The sequence below is a fragment of the Falco biarmicus genome, chromosome 11 (genome assembly GCF_023638135.1).
Source record: "Falco biarmicus isolate bFalBia1 chromosome 11, bFalBia1.pri, whole genome shotgun sequence".
Lineage (NCBI taxonomy): Eukaryota > Metazoa > Chordata > Aves > Falconiformes > Falconidae > Falco > Falco biarmicus.
In genome coordinates, this window is record NC_079298.1 from 16,134,836 (window position 1) to 16,156,945 (window position 22,110).

A 22,110-nucleotide genomic window follows, 5' to 3' on the forward strand; every position below is an offset into this window, starting at 1 on the left:
GATATGTAACAGTTTCAAGGGAACTTATCTTTAGGGTGCATTCAATATTTAACAGTTGTAAGAGTCGACCGTAGCAACTAAACAGAAAGGGTCTCAGGTTTTATGCTTTCAACTATGAAGCAGTACAGCATAATCCGAAGAGACAATGGTGAATAATTTAAAAGGGAAATAATTTACTAGGTCTAAATGAAGGTTATGAGAATGAGCATTAAAATAGTGGGGTTTGAAATTTTTATTAACCTTCAGCTGATACCATTTCATTCAACCAAATTCAGATTTACTTGACATTTCTAAAGCAGTTTTCATGGGCATTTCTCGCCTCGAATATTCAGTTGAGTGAGAAGCTTACCTTTTTGAAATGAATGATCCCATAAGAGCAAGGAATGACTGTATTACAGTCTAACAGGTGGCCTTTGCTTAATTGCATGAAGCTAAGGAGATATTAATCAGCTTATTGTGATAGGAGGAAAAAAACCAGAAGAAACATGTTTATGTAATTAACCTCTTACCCTTGAGCTCATCTCTGGCGAAAAAGGCAGCAAGACAATCTTGTAAGGTTACAACTGGACCCCAAAACCAGCTAGGAACACATGAGACAACAAACCTGAAACATCATTGACAGAAAAGAAAGAAAACCAACAAATGTTCTGCCAGAAGAGCAGAAACTGGAATTTCAAAGTAGATAAATAAATAAAACAGGGTAAATATTATTTACCTTTTGAAATATTCCATAAAAAAAGCTATCCATCCCTGGGGGGCATACGCTTCTCCACATGATCCTGTCTTGACTAGAGATGTCTGATGACTTGCAGAATGGAGTTTAGCAAGATCTTCCTTACCTGGAATAGGCAAGGACAAATCCTGAAAGGTCTCCAGAGTTACAGAAAGCTAAAGAAGAAACAAATGAAACAAAATAAAGTTAAGCTTGAAGAGAAACAGCAATTAAATTGAATTCTGTGAAGTTCACCAGTAACTATTAAGTCACCACATAGCTGAAAATTCCACTAGGTAGCAAATTAAGTATAAAATAAGGAGACGTAAGAATTCATTTTCTAAAACAGAGGAAGAAAAAAAAACCATTTGAGAGTGAACTGCACATTGTTATAACAAACTTTTTCTTTTCCAGTCATTATTAATTATTTGTCTACCTACTAGTCATACAAAGCACTACGATTTTTGCCTCAGGCTCCGGTTACGCAAGCTAGTTTCAGAAAGCTTCAGTCCACTGTTTTGACAGTATTTCACTTTGACGTTAGCTTGACCTGATGTAACGGGAACCGCTGCAAGAGAGACCCAGCTGTGCATTTTCCTGCTTCCATGCTGGGTTTAATGATCACAGTCACAGAGTAAAACATCAAGCAAACTTATTTGTTTTTTTGAACTTGCTCACCAGGTTACCCTGAGGTCTTGGTATTCTTAGATCTAAAACAAGGGAAGCAGTAAGGGCATTTAACTGCATCAGGCTTACGTTTAAACCTTATGTTGAGAAACTTGTCCCCAGTCCAAAGATTTGGTTATCCAATATTTGATACTATTGCTTTGAAACGGAAGTGGTCCACTAGACATATTTAAGTAACTGACTTTTCTAAAACGATCATGTATGTTGTTCTAAGTAATTCTATGAGCAAATAGTACAGAAAGAAAGAAACTGTTCTTATGTTGCACTACATCTCGCAGTAGAGGACAACTTCAGAAAGCAATTAATGATTCGTATCATCTGTGTCTTTACTTGGATTTTTTGAAAGACATGAATTTTCTTAGTCTCAGTCTACCTGATGAGACTGTTACAGCAGCCCAATTAGACTACAAACTTTTACGTTTCTTTGTACCATTATGTACCTAAAAACTTATGACAGTAGCAGGTATGCATTAGGTTATACCCAAGTGAAGTTGAAGAGCAAGCCTCTTTCTCCATTCTTGTTGTAAGCCAATTCTCAAAAAAACCCACCAAAACAAAACATTAAGAGCTAGAACTTCCCCTCCTTACTCACCCGATCACAAGTCAAGCACTGTACTGAGCTTATTATAGTCCCATCAAATATATCAGAGATAACACTCCTGTACTTCTTGCGCTTCTTCCTTTTTGGTGATGATACAGCTGAAACTGTAAAATTACAAAAATAAAATGCTGAAAGTAAACTAAGATATAGCAGATTCTGATTTCCCATAACTTTGCATAATATAATTAGACACCACACATATTTAGGGTTAAATTATAGCCAAATATAGCCAAAAATAAAAAAAGCCAAGCCCTGTTTTCTATTAACTAAATATTTCTTAGAAATACTACTAATACCAGGCAATTCATGGAGGTTCCTCAAGTAGTTTGTAGGGTACAAAGACCACAAAATTTTGCCTCTATTTAAGTAAAACTCAAACTGCCGGTCTTGAAAACTATAGCTTACTGCTACATGATTTGTTTTGGCAAGAATTCCCCAGGACTGAAACTTAAAAAGACGCATTCTATCTGATATTTAATTTGATCGCATCTTTCCAGGAAGTTTTAAGCATGCTGGGCCGAAGAGCTCATACACAAGCTTATTGTATCACAACACTGATGACAGTGGGTTGAAGTAAATGTAGTACTAGAGTCCAGCCTAAGAGCAGCCTACAAAAAAAAAAAAAGATAAAGTAAAACTCCAAGCTCCCCACTCAAATCCACTACTAATTAGGTAAACACAGCAGAGCAGTCTCTTGGGCTCTATAGATTACTGGAATGGTAGGCTGAAATGAAGACCACAAAACCTCTTCTGGAGTCAGTGTATTACCCAAAAGACCACTCAAAAGTCTCGTAGGAGTCAAAGGCAAACTCTGCCAAAATGCTGACAGCCAGTAACAAGCCAGGCAGTGAAACATGGAAATAATTACAGTGAGAAGGAAACTGAATTACTCCAATAAATCTTTCACATAAAACACATCCTCCCAAGGCTCCTTTGTACATAAAGAGTTTGCCCGTAAGCAAGTACTCTTTTCTCTTCACTGTCCAGCATTATATATTGTCTCTGTATCATCCCATACCAAGAAGTCTGTCCAAAATAATAAAAAGAGTCTGAATTCAGAAGTACTTCCAGCAGAAAGAACGGCTGCTAGAAGTCATCAGAAAACCCCTCTTTTTCACAGTGCATCATACATATTTTATTTATTATGGACACAAACTGCCTCATAAAGCCTTTTGCCCAGAATTATGTAAGGTTCCTTTCAATCACTTATTTTGTCACTGAACTGCTTTAAGATGGTTCTAAAGTCTTTATTTATCAGTAATGTGGAAGATGTGCTGTATTTATCCACACTGACAAACAGCAGGAAGAAATGCCATCTTAGAATTGTGGCACCCCACAGATACCATGTGCTTTAAGCAAGGGGGAAATGGAAGAGAAGAAGGGAACAGGTGCATTGTAACTAGGTGTCAGCCCCCAGACACAAGCCCCAGGCACACTAGGGAATTCCTCTAGTATTATGGGGAATTAAAACCCCAACAATTTCTGAGCTTTCAAATGGCTGCTGCGGTACTCCCCTAGTCCATTCTATTGCATACATATCTGTTCCCTCAGTACTCAATAAAGATGACCAGGAGTTACATTATTAGGAAGTGGCAAAAATCAATAGTCGAAGATTGGAAGAGACCTTTGGATATCACCTGGCACAGTCTTCTTTGAACACACACTGTTCAAAGCAGCTTTAGTTGAACTCTGGAATATCCAAGAACCTTGGGGTATCTCTGGGTTCCTGCCTCTGTTCCAGTATTCAACCATTCATTGGAAAGATTTTTTTTCCTTCCACCTAATAGAAATGGAAGCAAGCTGCAGAAGGGAAAATTTCTATTTGCTGCATGGCTTCAAGGAAAGCCTGGCTCTGCCTTCTCTATACTTATAATGCTGATGACAGCAACAGTTCCCCTTTAGCCTGTCCTTCTCCAGGCTGAACAAACGCCACTCTCTCAGCCTCTCCTTGTACACGACAGGCTCCAGCCACCTAGTACCTCTTCTGGCAGACTCACTTCAGTTTGTCTAAAACCTTCCTGTAATGGTGGAGACAGTAGTGCATGACAGATGTAGCGTCAAAACTGCTGAACAAATGAACCAAGGAGATCAACGATTTAAGCCCATTAAATCATTGTCATTCAGCACCAATGCTAGAGCACTAGAAGGATAACATGAACATTTTCAGAACTTATCCTGGACAGCCTCTTGAATGAAAAAGCATCACACTATTAAAGTTGCTGGAGTTGTTTAGTTTGGTTTAATGCTAGCCTTAAAAGCATGTTCCAAAAGACAAGCTTTTATTAAAATAGTCTACTCTTAGACAAATGAGGGGAAAAAAGAAATTATATATTGTTCCTTGTGCCCTAAAGCTGCACTGTCTTGTATTTAAAGGCAGCAAAAGTCTAAACATTCTGGATGCTGATAAATATATTGTACTGTGGAACGCACCAAAGGAAATACTCTACATTGCAGAGACAGTAACAACCAGAAAGCAGCTAGCATTTACAATCTATCTAGAGTATAGGTACACATGGCTCCTTAGATCTTAATAGACTAAAAACATTGACTTACTGAACCTTCTGCTGATGAACCAATGTGCTTGTTTTCTGGTAAAGCATCGCCTTTCTGAGGGTATTAACTTTTCACATTACCCCTCTCTACAAACCAGTGCAATTGAGAAAGCTGTCAAAAAATATTATTCCACTCTCCCAAAGCAGAGGCAAATACAATCCATGCTTCAAAAGAATCAGGACTTTACAGAAGTAAAAGGAGTCTTATCATATGTCCAGCTTAGATAATGCTTCCTCTCACCACTAGTGATAGGAGATTAAAAATAAAAATAAATCCTTAGGAACAACATTGCATTGCTACACAAGACACAACAAACAACAAAACGAAAACTAATACTGAGAAATTCAGTACCAAGAAGGAGAAAATAAAGGGCCTATACCTTTTTTGTGGACTGGTGCCAGTGAAGAGCACGATGAGAATGATTTTGGAGGACTGTTTGATAAGCGTGTGTTCATCCCTTCATTCGATGATGGGGTTTGGGCTGCAGATATATCATTCATGTGGACATCACTGATGTACTCTGCAATTAACATTTGCATTATTTCATATATTCCACAAAAATATTTACTGCAGGATGAACAGACACAATGGTCATGCAATTTATTTAACAATACTGTCAGGTCACTGGCCATTTAGAAATGAAGGACAATTTCAATTCACATACCTTTTACGTTAAGAACAAAATCAAAACCCCCCACTCCTCTGGGTTATCTGAAACCTTACCCAATAAGGCTAAGCTTTTTAAAGGTCTTTAGCTTTTCAAAGGAATTCAAATTGAATTCAGAACATCTATACTGAAAAAACAAATTAAAAAGGTGCATTGTTTACAAGTAAATCCGCCTATGCTATTTGACCTCTCTACTGTATTCTACAACTCATTTCCACTCACAGAGATATTCTGGCTAAGAATTTGATTATTTCAATCACATATTAGTAATGTATTACCTGAGAATCTACTGTGTATCTGTACTTTGACAGTTCCCTGATTATTTAAAAATTCAGTGGTCTCTGAAGCAGTGTTTGTTTCTTTTTCCAAGTCTTCCATAGAATTTGCTCGTTTAAGCTTGTTGCTTGGTATTTTTTCTTTCTGCCAGTCTTTGGATGTGACTGAGTTGTTATCATCATCCTGAATTAACATGGTTGTCTCTGCGGGATCCTCTAGGACAGGTTTGAAAATAGCATCATTTTCAGTTTTATCATAGGTACCACAAGATTCACGGGGCTGAAAGCCTACATCTGACTGGCTCTTGTCTTCTTCCATACCCTCGTCTACACTCATAGGCTGGGCATCTTCCAGTTCCACAACTGGTTCTTTAAGTTCTTCGTGAAGCAAATCCATTAGACAACGCAAAAATTCTTGTGCATCCTAGGATTTTAAACAAGTTTTACAATATTATTCCATTATATTTGCAAGATATTAAAGTCATATCAGGAAAAGATACAGATAACTAAAATGAAAGCTATAGCTGGCTGTTAAAGAACGAGAAGGTAAATTCCTCTGTCCCAAGTCTAATGTTCAAAAGAAATTTCATTTCCAGGCCACACACTTGTTTCCTGCATCTGTTTCTTGCATGTCACAAGTAACCTTGTCATACAAGTTTCTCCCAGAAATGCTTCAATTCCCAAAAAGTTTACTTCTACAAAATACTGCCATAGCTTAGATGAATGATAAATGTAACTGAAGCAACTACCAACAGTGTGGTCAGACTGCAGCTTTGCTGCTAATGGAACATTTTAGAGACAGTTTTTTAAAACTTCACACAGCATCTACAGCAAAGCAACCACAGCCTTGCTTTCATTGGACACCGAAGTACTTCATTAAAAAGTATTATGGTGTACTTAGCTTGTCTTTCCAATTGCATCATACTGTCATAATAAGATTTTAATTCTTCTTCTCAAGCCTGGACAAGATTCCTCAACTATCAGTGTTTCCACAAAGAGCTGTTGATTATTACTACTACTCTAATCTGTGTTTGGAAATAATCTTAAAAGCCACTAAATTTCAACAATCCACGCAGCAGCTTGATTCCTGGCAACAGAGAGTATCTAATAAAGCAAGCATGGGAGAAAACAATAGCCACTTCTTGGCAACTACTACTGCTTCTTTTATTTTCCTTTTTGTATTTTGGTTGTTCATAGTAATGATTTTTGCTGCTTAACATTCCCATCCATCATAGCAATTACTTATTAAGGCTCACAACTGCTGACTAGAAAACATTCTTTTTCTTAAAGGCTACAACTATCACGTTTGGGTAATGAAAAAAAAAAGTCATTAATATGTCTATTTCCTGGTAATCCTTTCACACACACAAAAAAAACCCTGTGACTCAAACCTCGAGACACATTAACTGATAACCATTCTTCACTGAGCAAAATAATTCCTTTTTCTCCCTGGAGATTGGACATGGCTGCCCAGCTTGCAAGGCTGGGCAACAGGAGAGTGTTGGTCACGAAAGAACTGCTTTGTTTTAATTGCTGCCGTGAAATCTACTGAACATGCAACTGAAGTGTGATCCAGGCAGAAGCTAAAAAGGTTCTCATTAAGTGTTGCTCTGCATGGAAAAAGGCATTCTCATCACTGTCCAAAGCTCTGAGAACGAAGTTGTCATACAGTTTTTGATTATCAAGATCAATTTTCTACTTTTCCAGAAACACATATGGCTCATAAGAAATTAATGAGTAAATTAAAAAAATCAAATTACTATTTAAACATTTACTTTACAGCTACATGCAGTGTTTCAACATTAAAACATGTTCTAAAACTCCACTCCACAAATACGAAACATGGTAACTGAAACAGCAAAATTCTTCCTTTGAGTAACAGCAGATTCTTGGAAGATATTAGTAAGCTTTTCTAATTACAAGGTTTCAATTTTTCCACTAGTCCAAAAGCTTTTAATGACGTACTGCAAACTGTATGAATGCAGCAAGATACTGTATAAAGAATCAACTGAAGAATGCCTTTACTATATATTAAATAGGCATAGATTATTGAGTTACCAATTTACAGTTCCCACAATACTGCTTACAAAACACACAGCAGCGGATGGTGGTTTTGTTTTGTGGTTGTTTTTTTTTTTTTCTTTCAAAAATACTAAATGAAAATTGGATACTGTGTATTTAATTTATTTTTAAAATGTAACTGGTAGAAGAATAAAAAGATCTATTATATTCTTTTTTATTTTCGAACACATTTATCTTGTTTTCTAGGAGTTAGCAAATATTAGCAGCATTCTTTCACACAAAGGAAAAGTTTCAGATACACATTATTTTAATTTTCTTGAAAAAATGGAAAAGGAATTATTCTCAGAAGTCGCAGGCCTTTCAAGTATTTGATACAAATGAACATAAAACCTGGCTTCTGTTGATGGTTTCACTTCAGCTGATCTACATTTGAAACATGAACTAAAGTTTATGGTGAATTTGCTTTAAACAAATACAGAAAGCATGGTATCTTAAGCATTCGTGTTAAAAATAAGAGATAACTTTATGGCTTAGGCAGATTTAAAAGACATCAGAAAGTTTTACCTGTTGAGAGTAGCCTCGAAACGTTGGATTAACGGTTTTAATTCCTTGAAATAAACCAGTAGGAACAACAGAACCAGGCCTAAATAAAAAGAAAAGTTTTAAATATATAAATATACATTAAAAAGGAAGCATTTAAATGGAATTTTCTATAATCACTGGGATCATAATTTTCCCTGCAACTGAACTGTAACACATCTAACACCAATAATATTGATCTTAACCAAACGTAATACTGGTATTGAATTATTAACTATACAGTTTTTTTAACATCTGTCATCCAACAGAAACAGAGACTGTATCAGGCCTTTTATGCCATATTTCTTGCCAGAAAATCAGACAACAATTCAGACATATACTTGGCACTATGCACAATTACTGTTTCTTTATTTTTGTACTTATATTTTGAAGTACTTTCTTGGACAGAAATAACAATTTCCATACAAGGAAATAAACTGATAGAACATCGATACAGAATGATTGACACAGAAAGGATAAAGTAGTTCAGCATTTTAAATGTATTTCTGGCAGATATAAACTTATTTTTAAAAGCTTAATGCTACTTTGTATAGTGTTAATCATTTAATTCTTGTCAGATCTTTCTTACCGCAACTTACATCAATTATTTGTCCTATCTTTGGTAGACGTGGAAAAGAGCATGTTATAAGGAGTGTTTAAATCCTGCAAGTTAGTCTTTCCTTCCTTCATTTAGAGATTAATGCCTCCTTCATGACTCTGGAGTTCATTTGCAACCATTTCATCACTAAAATGATGCAATACCTGCTTTTGTGCCAGAGCTCTGTCATCAGCTTGAGGTAACTCTTACAAATTGCTGGTTTCTTATCTGTTCGGGCTAAGCCTCCACAATCAAGAAAAAAGTGTGTCAAAGGTGGGCTGATTAAAAAGAAGAAAGTATTGATTTTTTTCAGGTTGTTAAAATACAAGACAAAATCTGCATTTCATACAAAATTATTAAAAAGTAATACTATTACATCATTGAACAATTCCATTTCCTACATCCTTAAATGCTGCAACCAAACCTTTCCTAGTAGAATAACTTCAGCAGTACAGCAACACTGTTCCTCAAATACATTCTGACTTTGTTAAAGCACTATAAATGTGTAATGGGATTCAAATTCAAAGCTATTCCTTCTAGCCATCACAGAAGTACATACATACCACTACAGCAACATTCACCATAAGCCCAGTGCATAAATAGCATCTTAAACACATCTTTTCTCTAGAATCCAATAGTGACGCATGATGTTTGTAGGTAAGTAATTTATACTTAAATTATTATTATCTGTATACTTCATGCAGTGTTGCCAACTCACATACTCCCCTTCAAGCCCCCTTTTGAAGTCACAATCCCTCATAAAGATTGGACCTATTTTTATCCAGGAAAGGAGATAGCCCAGCGTACTTGCAAAATCTGGCATTTCTCAACAGAACCATTTCCTCATGATTAGATGCCTTGTCCACTTCTTTACCTTCCAGAGAGCTTTGCCTCAGTACTCCTCCACCTCAACAAAGGATCTCAGTGAGGTCTGCTTAGCCCTGTATCCTGCCTTGGACTGCAGCCGAAAGCAGATGCATACAGTAAGCATATATGGCATATGCTCAAGTACTGTCCCTGCCTAACCATTTCTAGTGCAAGAATCTTTAGAGTTGGATAGTATTTTTATCTCTCCAGAGTTTGTAGATTTCTCCTTCATGAACTTGTCTGGTATCCCCATGGGATAATAAGAGTTTGTATTCTAGTTTTGCCTAGGATGATTTAGCATAGACTGTCCCAGATGCATTGTTTGTAAGGACTGAATTTGGACCTTTTGATCTTAACGTGTCTCTTTTTTTAATTAGGATTTATTCTTATGCATTTCCTTTGACTTCTTCTGTAGCAGGAAAAATAAACAACCCACAAATTTAATAGCTTTTATCAGATTTTCTTCCAGTTTCTAGAACTGCATATATTTTCACTTAGAACAGTGAGGAATTAGAAAGAAACAGAGAAAAAGCTGAGTAGCCCATATACCACAATACTTGTTTTTCCTATCAGTGACACAACTGTTTGTAGTACGTAAAACTGAGATTAAACAAATACATGTCTTATTCCATGGTAGTGCAGCCCTTCAAAATCATTAAGTCTGTCTTCAGAAACTGCATGTATAAGCAAATATAAAGTTACATTTACAATCATTTTCCTTACCAGTTGGAAAGAGCTTGTAAAGCTGCATTCATGTAACAAGTGTTTCCAATATTTTTTAATCCTGTTAGACCTGAAAAACACCATAAATATTCAGTGAGTCTGTTAATCCAATACAAGACATATTAAGGAAAATACTTCCTAGAAAATATGTACTAATTCAAATACTCATGTAACACTTCTGATGCCAATTATGATGCAGAGGTGTAACTAGAAGAAACAGAGGACTCCTAAAGGAATACTAATCACTAGAAGTAGTAATTAAGTGTTTTGATCTTGGCTGACTAAAACACTTCAGACAATTAGACTGTATTTATCTTATAACTTTTGATGTTTTATGACAGCTGCAGATTGTAATTTAAAATATGTTTTTCAATATTTAAGTTTTACTTGAACTTAATGATTTACCTGCCCAGTTAAATTGTTGCCACGCTGCATTTGTAACTGTTAAGCATTATCACCAAAAGCTTCTCAAGGAAGATTTCATTCTTTTGTCTCAAGTTCATGCTAGTAGTCAGCAAACGTTTGCACCAAACGTTCAAAATCTACTCAGCATGTGATTACTCCAGAATCAGAATTATAATTTGCTACAACCAGTCTTTTTCTATGTCAATTGTATACCCTTAGTTTTTATACACAGACTGCTCAGTTTAGATTTCCCAACAGAATTTATTTTCAAGCCCAGATTGTTTACTTTCTTTACTGATATCCACATATAGTTTTTCCACACACATAAAAGTTACAATTAACATATATTCTTTCAGTGATTATGGAGTCATGAGAAACACCCTTTAAACATTTGAGGAGAGGCTACTTAAACAAATCATAACTATTGTATGATCTCAATTTTAAAAAACTAATCTGAAACAATTGCTATTCATAGCTACTAGAGTATTAAATTAATGAAGTAATTAATTTCAAAATAAAATTGGTTTTGTATGAGAAAACAACTAACAATTTATAAGCAAAGAATCAGTAAGACTGGAAAAATTAAATTATTCAGCAATCAGCATCATGGGCTCTATGCAATCCTTGAAATATAGGAACTACCCTGATCGTCTTAGTCTGTGGCAGAAAAATAAAACTTATGAAGAAAATGCTTTTACATCTAAAAAACTGTATGAATTGCTTCAGTTGAATTTTCTAATACACAGAAATCCATCTTTAAGTTTTACAAGGTTCTTTATCTGTCTGAATGGAAATATAGTCCAGCTTCTCGCATCTGAACCTGCATTCTGCCCTTCCAATTTCTGTTACAAAAAAAGAACAATCCTTCTTACGGAAATTGGAAGGTAAGAAAAGTCATAGGATTTTTATTTTTTTTTTTTTAGCAGCAGAATACATAACAGAAAGATACTCCTACTGCAGTTTTCTGGCCTGCAGTGTTGCAAGTAAAGTTTTTGAATAAACTTCTTTTCTTGCAAAGATATTTCAAAAGAAATTTTAACAAAGTTAAAATGGAGCTAAAGTAGCTTTTTCCTTTAAATTTGAGAAATGTATTAACACAGTCATATCACTGGGAACTTTATTGCAATTCTACTTGTATATTACTTCTATACAAATTCCACTCCCAAAAATATTAATACGACAAGATACACATCTACACGTATTGGTAGGAGAAACTAACTCTGAATAAAACACACAGTTTAATGATTTAAGGGCAGATGGCAAATTAGTGGGGTGGTGACATATCCAGAAAGACTGTGCCAGACAACAGAAGGGGGAAAGCAGTTATTTTGGCCAATGCCAGCAGACTTAAGAGAAAGAAAGCTGGTAGTAGATGAGTAAAGGAGAAATGAGATCCATAAATTAGAATAACTCTTTTATCTTCACTGATGGAAAACAAACTGCCTTGACATATGCATCAGTATCTCAAAAACGATAGCTCAACAATCTGCTGGTCAGATTTTCAGAGAAAATGGTAGTTAGAAATATTTTCTTTACTAACACACACACATAACCTTTTTAAAATTATCAATACCAATTTGAGATTTGTAAGGAATAATAATTATGTTCTCATGGAATGAGAGATTAAGGCTTCACTGTTTGGGGTTTCATCTACTCTCATCTTTACAATAGTTTAATATTAGTAACCTTGGGGGGTTACTAAAGGTGGGTAACCTTTTATACCAGAAAGTTGGCAGTGCATGAAATCCATTACTGAGAAGGCGACCACAAAAACCCAAAAACCCACACTAGGATACTACAGGCTCAGAAAAGGGTTACCCAAAATGCAGGAAAGCATTCAAATCAGAAACCTTATAGGACAGGAGAAAACATTAGAACAGATTTATAAAAAATTACTTTTACCAGAGTGTCTAGAACACCTGCCACATGTAACAGGAACATGCTTTCTTATTTTTGTTGCTGCTTGCATGGGTGCACATTTATCACTGCAGCCTCTCCTCTGAGGGGAAATAAAGATTGCTGCAATAAAACTGAAACTAAAGATTGTATTGGGAGCAGAATAGGAAACGGTTCCACTTAGAAGAGAACTAGCATATAGCTGGAGAACAGATGTAGAGACATACACATGTAATAAATGGGCAATAAAGCACTGGATTTTGCTTTTATTACCTCTAGTCTTTAACTCATCTTCTTCCACTTCTATATCTAAGTCATCAAATACAGCTGCTAGCGGAATCTTCAGCGTGGGATTACTAGGTATTTTAAAATCCTTATAAGGAAAAAAAGAAAAAAGTATATTTACTTGTATTTATTGATTTTCCCCTTAATTAAGTTTACGTATAATCTCACCAACAAATCCACAAACTAAGAATTATTTGAATGCATTTTGAAATCTCACTGCACAAAGTGAGACTAGGATTCCACAGCTACCCCCAAGGCTTACTAAGAAAAGCCCCATGTTTTTGTTTTCAGATTAGCAGTGACAACATCCGGTGATTTTATGACAACAGCTGAAGAATCAAAACAAAGCAAGTTATAGTATTTCCTTCCCTTGGATAACAAACAGTAAGCCAGCACTGAAAAGCTAACACAGTAGTCATCACATAAAAGTTAGTGTACGCATTTTTGATATGCCACCAGATGGCTCACTACATTGGACGAACACAAACTGCTGGAAGCAAAACGTACAAAGAGAGTAACAAAGTATTAGGCAGGCAGACATTTACCACATTACAAGATCTTTTTGTGCACATAAATAAAAATTCTAAACAAAATGTTCACAGACTTTCTAAGTTCTACTGATTTTTCTGTATATTATACCCATTTACTTGGAAGATTAAAACAGTTTAAGTTCAGAAGTCTGATCCCAGCTGTACATCAAGCCATCAGAATTTCTGAACAACAAAGAAAAAAATACTCCCATGGTACTATTCCAATTGAGTTGTTGGCATTTTATGAGAAAACTATCAGATTTTCTTCATATTAAATACTACGCCTTGAAGTGAAAATATTAAAGGATATTTCCTCTCCACATACTTTGAAAAACTACCCATCTTTCTGTGCAACACAGTATCTCTTCCACTCTATGACTCAAGCAAAACCATTTTAGAATTACTGTACTTGAATTTATATCAGTTTTAACTGAGTTACTGTAATTTTTATACAAGTACATTAAATAGGCAAGATAGAAGCAACACCTTTTTTCATATACATGCATTATGCCAAACAATTATACTTAAGAAATCGCAGCATAACTTTCTCCAAGACAACACTTATCTATAAAAGATATTAGAGAACAGTACTGATGCCAGTAACAAGGAGAAGATAATGAAACAACAAACCAAACCTAAACAAACCTTGTTAAAACTGCAGAAGCAAATAGTGTATTTAAAAATTCTGTTTAACCTCTGTTCTCATTTTTTTTCCTCTAAGCTGTCTCCAACACTAGTTAATGCTTTATTCATCATCTTACTCTTCAGTTACTATGTTAATTGTTAATAAATGTGAAGTTAGGCACAGCTAAGCACATTTTATAAAGTCTTGTCTTTGACAACATAATCATGTAGAACACTACAATCTTAAGCCTGTGACTTACTCAACTAATATAAACTTCCCAGATACTGGCCATATTTTTCTCCTGGGCATATTTATACTCCTTGGCAATCTTAACAGCCATTGCGTACTAATAGCATTCTCCTGATTTCTAGTTTGATACATATTTTTCCACATGAATCTAACACAATGTATTTGTGAATCTAAAACAAAATCACACACATATACAGAACATACCCAGGTTACTACTGCTTTCTTAGTAAATTCTTGCATAGTAGCTAAATTTGTAACTACTCAGGAGTGTTTGTGTGTATACCACTCCACTGGGAAAATTTTCCCACCCACATATACATACACAGAAATCAAGACCTTTTTGGTCATTTATCAACACTGAAAACTAGATATGTTTAAACCTCAGAAACTGTTACAGGAATCCATTTAAGCGTCTTATATTACTAGCTGAATGAGGTTAATGATTAGCATATATTTCTCTAAAAGTACTGCGGTTGTATGAATGAATTTGTATCTCGGGTAAGTATCCAAAAACACATACTAAAGGCATTCTGCCACTTCCTGAAAGTTCGTCAGCAATTACTGCAATGAGTTCTGTAAACAACATTTTCAAAAACTGACAGAATGGGGAAGTACAGATGAACTATTCCAATCCTGTAACCTTAAATTTTACCGTGCTTTTTCTGTACCTTACATTTTATTGCAGATTACAAACAATTAGACAATAAGATTAAAAAAGCATTCTTAGGAAGCATGCAGTACACAGAAACAGAACACAGAAGCTAGACACCATCTTTTAAAAGAAATTTTATAAAAATAGAGAAAATAGTTCAGCCACAAGAAAGGAGGAAAAGGCCGTCTCTCACTTGAGAGAAGACACAGTGTTTACCACAAGGCTGCAGCTGCCTTTGTTTCATTGGGTTAAAAAATACCTGCACACTATTTTCTTGTGCTTGGTGAGACAGTCTTGCATTTGGTAACGGAGAATGAGATCCTAATTTTCTATCCAGGAATACTTCCTTACTACAGGCATAACACCAAACACGGAGCGTAGTCAGGTTGACAGTTAGGCAGTGTTTCGTCTCCTAAAACAGAACAAAAGCCAAAACTGTGATTCAGAAATTTGGAATAAATAAATATTGCTACATGATGCAAGCTCCAAGATCTTTCAACAATGAAACAAATATGGTAGAATATTAAAAAAATACCAATTAAATTACTGAAATTAAGCACGAACTATCCAACACTCAGTTTTAGTACAAGTCACTCAAAATAGCAACAAGGTACAATCAGAATCTAAGCTGTTGTCATATCTGATATATGACAATTACTCTGTGTAATTACAAAAATAAGAAGAAAGCCTATTGCCAGAAGCATTACAATGTACAACAAACCAATTTTCCAGGAATGTCTGCTACTGCTCATAATGGCAGCTGACTGCTCTACATTAAAGGCAGCATTTATTTCTGTTGGTTTGCTGTAGGAAATTCAAGCTATTTAACAATCAGAAGAGTAAGGTAAGACTTTTAGTTCAGTTACAGCAAGAGGTGCTCATAGGAAAATAAATATTCTAGACTATTAGTTCTCTTGCTGACAACTTTATCCTGCGAAGCAATATAAAAATTTGACAGATCAAGAATATTTTACAGTTCTAATCTTTCTTTCTTTAACCTCTTTGCTTACTATAAGATTGTGCATACAGTTGCTTTCATCTTCCATGTATTTCCACCAATCCTTCCTGTATTTCTTCCTTATATGTCAGCACCATCCAGGTTTATAAGCAATGAGGGATTTGCTAGAAATTAGGAAAATACTACAATTTCTGCAGGATGCCCAAGTTCCTCCTCCTCTCATTTAATAAGGCCTGGTACAAGAACAAGGCTTTTAATATAAAGTGTGGGCTACAATTTCATTAAGTAGCCCTCCCCCTGCTAAAAAAACATCAGAAACATCAGATTATGTCAATATCTTGGACAATTTTAATCATGAGAATATGCTTGATTCTGCAGCTTCAGCTGCATAAATAATTACAAGTCTCTAGAGCAACAGCTTACTAGTTTTCTTGAAGTGGGGACAATGAACATGATTTGTGGCACCGTCAGCCTTGAGGCAGTGTCCACTACAGGAGAGTGGACTGGAGTAAGCACAAATAAACTGATTCACGTCAGCCTTGTTTCTCCCATTTTACTGACTGTAATGAGGTTTTTACTGGGATAAAAAAAAAAAAAAAAAAAATATCCAGAAGAGGACTTACTATCCAGAAGTTAAAATTAAGTAACAAGACAAAGATGTCACCGACAGCAACCAAACTACCCATTGTCTTTCTCTTACCTGGCAAGTACATATCATTGCTAAAACAGCACGTAAAGCAAGAATAAACCACTATAGAAAGCCAAGAGGTACAAAATTGTAGGTAAGAAATTCAGAGGCCATCTGTTCCCCAAATGCACTACAATCAGCTTATTAATCTATTGTAAAGGCTGTAGAACTGTGATTCAGCTTAAATAGCTGTCAAAAAATACCACATTTATAAAGATTTATATTAATACATTATTGATTTGTTTAAATATGCACTCCTTTCAAGGCCCTGCTTCAAAAAAGAATAAAAAATGAGGAGTCGTGGTAAAATGCAGTCAAAGCTTACTTCTTGTAAAACCCTGGTAAATACTATTTGTTTGTTTCAATATTTACCAGGGGTGGGTTTTTTAGTATTTTCAGAGACCAAAAAGTGCTCAGGGAGGAATCTTAGATGTATTTTCTGACAGACAAACAGTAAATTGGTGGCAAGAATTTCATTTAATTTTGTAAAGTCAGCAATTCTGAAATGACATGTTCATAAAACTGCCATCCCATCTGTCCCCAGTATATTTGCTAAGAGAGAATATATCTTATTTGTTTTGTTTTGGCAAGTGTTCCACTGGCACACGTGTATGCACAGAACATACAATGAATTTAAGACTGGAACAGATGCACTCAAGCTGTCCAATCTTGCCAGAACTTGGCATGCTGGGAACACAATGCACATACTCCACTGCTCCTACCAAGCCGGACCCAAAATCAGGACACTGCATGAAAGGATACGCTCAGCTCAGTCACTTCTTTATCTGTAGCTACTGGAACAGGGAGCATAATGCAGAAATAAAGCACCTTTTCCCAGTAATTTATACTTGCTATTTTACAGCTGTTCAGCTCCCATCTTCATTAATCCAACTTCCCTCCTCTCACCCACCAGGCAGCCACAGTCTTCAAAAGTTAGACTGAAGCAGTGAAGTACTACATACCAGCTGAAGTACTCAAGAAGCCTTTTGTCCATGCATCTTCAAAATCATCAGTAATTGTTCCTTTTTTAATTTTCACCATGTTCTTTTAAGGAGTGCAATAATGCCAGAATTACATAAACAATTATGCAGCTGCACAAAGACTGTAAACTCATATACCCCTAAATTAGTAAGACCTGCTTCTATAGATGAAAAACAATCATAGCTAATCAAATTTCCAATTATGCTAACACAAGTTATTGACTTCACTAAAATTAGTCTAAAAAGTTCTCCAACTCTACTCCACTGCTTCAAGTAACTGTATGACTAGCAAATACACATACCTGGGAATGGGTGGTACTGTGATCAACATGGGATTCACCACAGCCAACATACGTACACCTGTTCTGTTGAGCAAGATATGAAGAAGTATACAGAATTAAAAAATGGTGTCAAACAGGTTTACAGAATAGGAACATACTGCCAGTCCCTTTAAAATTCACTCAGATTTCAAACTTGCAGAGTCCTACACAAACAAGAGACATGCACAGTTAAGTATTAAAATAAGTATCACCTAAAGCAAATAAGAATGCTGCAAGATTTAACTCAACTCTTTTCACTGGTGGGCGGTGTAAGATATTTAGTTGTTTGGAATATAATTGTTTGGCCATTTTGATGTATTTATTCAGGTTAAGGTCAACATTTATTTTTTACAATTCCTGATTTAGTAGATTGTTACAGAAAATATGAAGTTAGCCCAGTGTCTGAAAGACTGAATTGCAACAGCCTTGGAACATGACACATTTATACAAAACTGCCCCTATGCGCCTATCTGCAGTGCCTACTTATCAGTGTTACTTCACAATTCGTTGTTTTTTCACTTTTACATAAGAGTTTCCAGCACTACATGGTTAAGTACTTACTACATTCCAGTTATAACTTGCAAAATAACTGTTGATTTTAATTGTGCCAATTGCAAAACACATTTGGCTGAGTTGAGTGTGGAATCTTGCAGCTGCCAATCTTCAAGCAACTTTCATTAATTCCTCATTTGCATGAGTCAAGACAACCACATAAGAGGGTACAGCATATTATCTGTATAACGCTCCAAGCATGTTAATTTATACAATCAAATAGCAGCTGAACACAGTCAATTTTCTATATTAAATTATCACAGATACTTGTTAAATTACAGATAGTTAACATGCTGGTATCTCACCACGTTTTTCTACTGAAAAAGGTGAAGGCAAGATGCCAATTCATCCAAGAGGAGATACATCACAGCATGACAGTAAGTGTCCTACTGCAATTACAAAACTCTCCTACGGAAATGTTGGTATGAAATCGAGTTTTTCAGTAACAGTTTAAGAGCACTGAGTGAGAAATAAAAAACATGTTTTAAGCTGTGACAGCATTTCCCCACCTGCCAGGCTGATGCATCCCTGAACACCTCTTCCTACTCCCAAGAGGGTTTTTATATGTAATTAAACTTCCAGACATCTAACAAGAAGTCATTAAACACTGTTTATTTCTCTCTTCTTTTCTATCTCTTATTGATAGAAGGAGCAAAATAATCTGATCTCTTAACTGTTACCATAAACCACTTGAAAGGAAACTACTGAAGCAGGTTTTTTTAAAATACTCATACATACACCTAAAGTTTGGCATCTCAGCCTAGACTATATTCCTGACAAGACTTAGACAAAAGTTGCCAAAAAATGAAAACAAGCCTATATAGTAAAATTTCAATCTCTGGAAACAGCTGAATGTCTGAAGAACTCCCAAGACATTTTAAAAACTAAATTAGCTACATACTTTCCTGTTGGTATCATAGACCAATGAGAAGCAACACTTTGAGCTTTTTTTTTTTTTTAACACACTGAAAATCATTGATTTTGTAGACAGCAAGCATATTTAAGAAATAACTATATCCAGGGTAGAGACCATGCAAAATTCTTACAAAGTCTGAAGAATGTTTATACAAACTTCTACAAGTTTCAAAATAAGGGGTTTTTTCTTTATTTTACTTAAGAATAAAAAAAAAACCCAACAGAGTATGTATTTCTATGCTGTAAAAAGTCAGCACTCACTGCTGGATGTTATTACTACAAATGCCAAGAGGTGCTTATTAAAAGTAACTTAATTCAGGAATAATATAATATCTTAAGACCTAAAAAATATCATAACTCAAGACGAAACCTTAATGTGCTACCTTCTTATAAAAAAAAATCATTTTAAACACACTATTCTTAAATTGCAAGAAGTATGTACCTGATAGAAGGTAAATAATTTTAAAAACAGAAAACTGCACAATAGGTTATACTTTTAAACAACAATTTAAAGAAACTAAAGAAGTTCATTATAGTTGTTTCTTAAAAAGAACACTACCAACTTTATCTACAGATTACTAGAAGACGACCCTACTACGGAACAACAGAACGACTTACCTCTAAGCATGCCCAAAGATTGGGTCCTCTGACTTTACAGTCCTGACAAGTGCCCTATTGAAGTTAAACACACAAGAAAAGCATTATTTCATTTGCTTTCACCAGCAAACCACAACTTTGAGACAAAATGAGAAAAAAATACTGTAAATATCAGTATCAGCTGAATAATTTTAAGATCAAAAAAGAAATGTGTTTATAACCAACCCAATTTTTGGTTTGCTTCACATAAGATTAGCATATTTTTCTAGTAAAACCTTGGATCTCTCTGAGTTTTCATCTTAAACCAAAAATTTTTCTTCTCAATAAAGCATAAACATTATCATATCAAATTATTATTAAAATCCTCAAAATTGGTCTTTCCTATAAATTTAACATAAAACGAATTTAAAGTGATAGAACTTGTAATAACTGCATATTCCTATTTGCAGATAGTCAACACTACCTGCAAAGGTTTACAAAAAAAAAAAAGCAACATTACAGAAATGCTATACCCCTCAGCGGCAAATTACCTGTTAACACTTTTCAGATAGGAAGTTTAGCACAATGGACAGAAAAGGTTTGGCTTTTCATCACCTCCCAGCTGCTAAAATGGGTTACAAGATCATTCTTTGTTCCAGTTATTACTAACAGCTGGAAACCATGAGTTGGGTAGGGGCAGTTTCTCAGACTGTGGCTCCTCCACCAACAAGTGAAGTGTTATCCAAGAAAAAAATTAAGCATAGATTTCTTTGTTACAGTTTCTTCTTGAAGTCAAGTCAGTTATACTGTATCACATAAACATTCCAAATAACTAACTGCTACAGTTCAGCTTGGTGCTATGCTAACTCTTCTATTTCCACTCAAACAGCACTTGCTTTGGAAAACACTGCTGGGAAAGGTACTCTGATTTCAGTGTTAAGCACTGAAAGATAGTTTTTCAGTTTTATCAAGTCCTTAAGTCTTCCTGTACTTCGTGTAAACCTTACTGTTCCACTACAGAAGATTTTACCCATGTTTAACACTTATGCATCTTATAACTAATAACACACAACAACACACATAGCTGAAATAAGCGACCAGAGTTAACTACAATAGGAAGAAAGCAAACTGCTACAACTCACATGGGATTTTTGTATCAATTCCTCTTTTGTTATCTCACCAACTGATTCCAAGTGTGGGCAATTGCTGCCGGGCGATGACATTTCAGAAGCTGTATTTTCTGAGATCCTGTAGCTGGGATCTTCAAGACCAGGGAATCACTTGTCAACAGAAAAAAGAATGAGTAAAATCCAATTCCTTACAGTAAGCATCAATATCAGATATCTAATATTCAGTGTGTACATAACTTTTAAATGAATGTGGCTTTTTGAAGTACATTAGTATAAATAACTTTACAGTAAGAGAACTCAATAGCCCAAGTTCAACACAGCTGACTTCTAAAACCAAATCCTCTAACTTTTAGGGCTTAAACTAACAGAATTCTGAGTGGAGCAGAGCTGGTTTGGATCACTTATTAAACTTTCTGGCCTCTATCATGGCATTCCAACAACATAAAAATTACAGTTCTCAAGCCTACCCAGAACTGATGGTAGCTTTGACTGTACATTCTGGAAAGGGATCTTTTGCAACAGCGCTGAAGTGTGCTGAAGCTGTGAAGGTTAAAAATGCAGGAGCACATGACCTGCTTGTCAAAGGAGAAGGAAACTTTATCTTGGTTTTATTTATTTACAAAGACACATTCTAGATTCAAGAATATTATTTATCAAAAGCAAACTGAAACTTGTAACTTACATGTAGTACTGAACACTCAGCAAGTTTTTCTCTTGTTTGAGTCCTCTCTGTCCATCCACGGTCCCTGATGCAGACACAGAAACTTCTCAGAAATAGAGAATGTTAAATGCAATCACTTTGTCATTGTTATTTTGATGGTTGCAGAGAAATCTATGATGTTTTACAGAAAGAAAATTAAAAAATTAACTCAGTAATGTTCCTTTTATATGAATACTCCAACTGACTCATGCAAATAAGAACCATCCAAGAACTTTGTTCCAGTTTTGTCACTTAATTACTACTGATGCCTCAATCTATCTAAAGCTCAAGAAATCTTAAAATTTCTTTGCCCAAATATGATCTGTACAATCTAGTGTTCCTTTATCAAGATTTGCAACTAAACT

At 35.3% G+C, this 22,110-nt stretch overlaps 1 protein-coding gene across 3 annotated transcripts in view; it reads right to left on the reverse strand.

Annotated features, from left to right (window-relative positions):
• Positions 1–22,110, reverse strand: part of USP33 (ubiquitin specific peptidase 33) — a 42,244-nt gene that overhangs the window by 15,208 nt on the left and 4,926 nt on the right. For 2 of the 3 annotated variants that reach the window (XR_008824638.1, XM_056355893.1), the window contains exons 2-15: positions 21,728–21,791; positions 21,058–21,195; positions 19,958–20,011; positions 17,855–17,917; positions 15,186–15,338; positions 12,859–12,958; positions 10,285–10,354; positions 8,859–8,972; positions 8,082–8,160; positions 5,499–5,919; positions 4,933–5,073; positions 1,992–2,104; positions 716–888; positions 510–580 (exon numbers count right to left, since the gene is read on the reverse strand). Coding sequence is in view for 2 of the 3 variants with exons in the window: in XM_056355893.1 (XP_056211868.1) it covers positions 510–580; positions 716–888; positions 1,992–2,104; positions 4,933–5,073; positions 5,499–5,919; positions 8,082–8,160; positions 8,859–8,972; positions 10,285–10,354; positions 12,859–12,958; positions 15,186–15,338; positions 17,855–17,917; positions 19,958–20,011; positions 21,058–21,138 (1,633 nt within the window). In the remaining variant the exon portion in view is untranslated. Of the gene's footprint in view, positions 1–509; positions 605–715; positions 889–1,991; positions 2,105–4,932; positions 5,074–5,498; positions 5,920–8,081; positions 8,161–8,858; positions 8,973–10,284; positions 10,355–12,858; positions 12,959–15,185; positions 15,339–17,854; positions 17,918–19,957; positions 20,012–21,057; positions 21,196–21,727; positions 21,792–22,110 lie in introns of all 3 variants that reach the window. The other variant, XM_056355892.1, reaches the window with a different exon arrangement.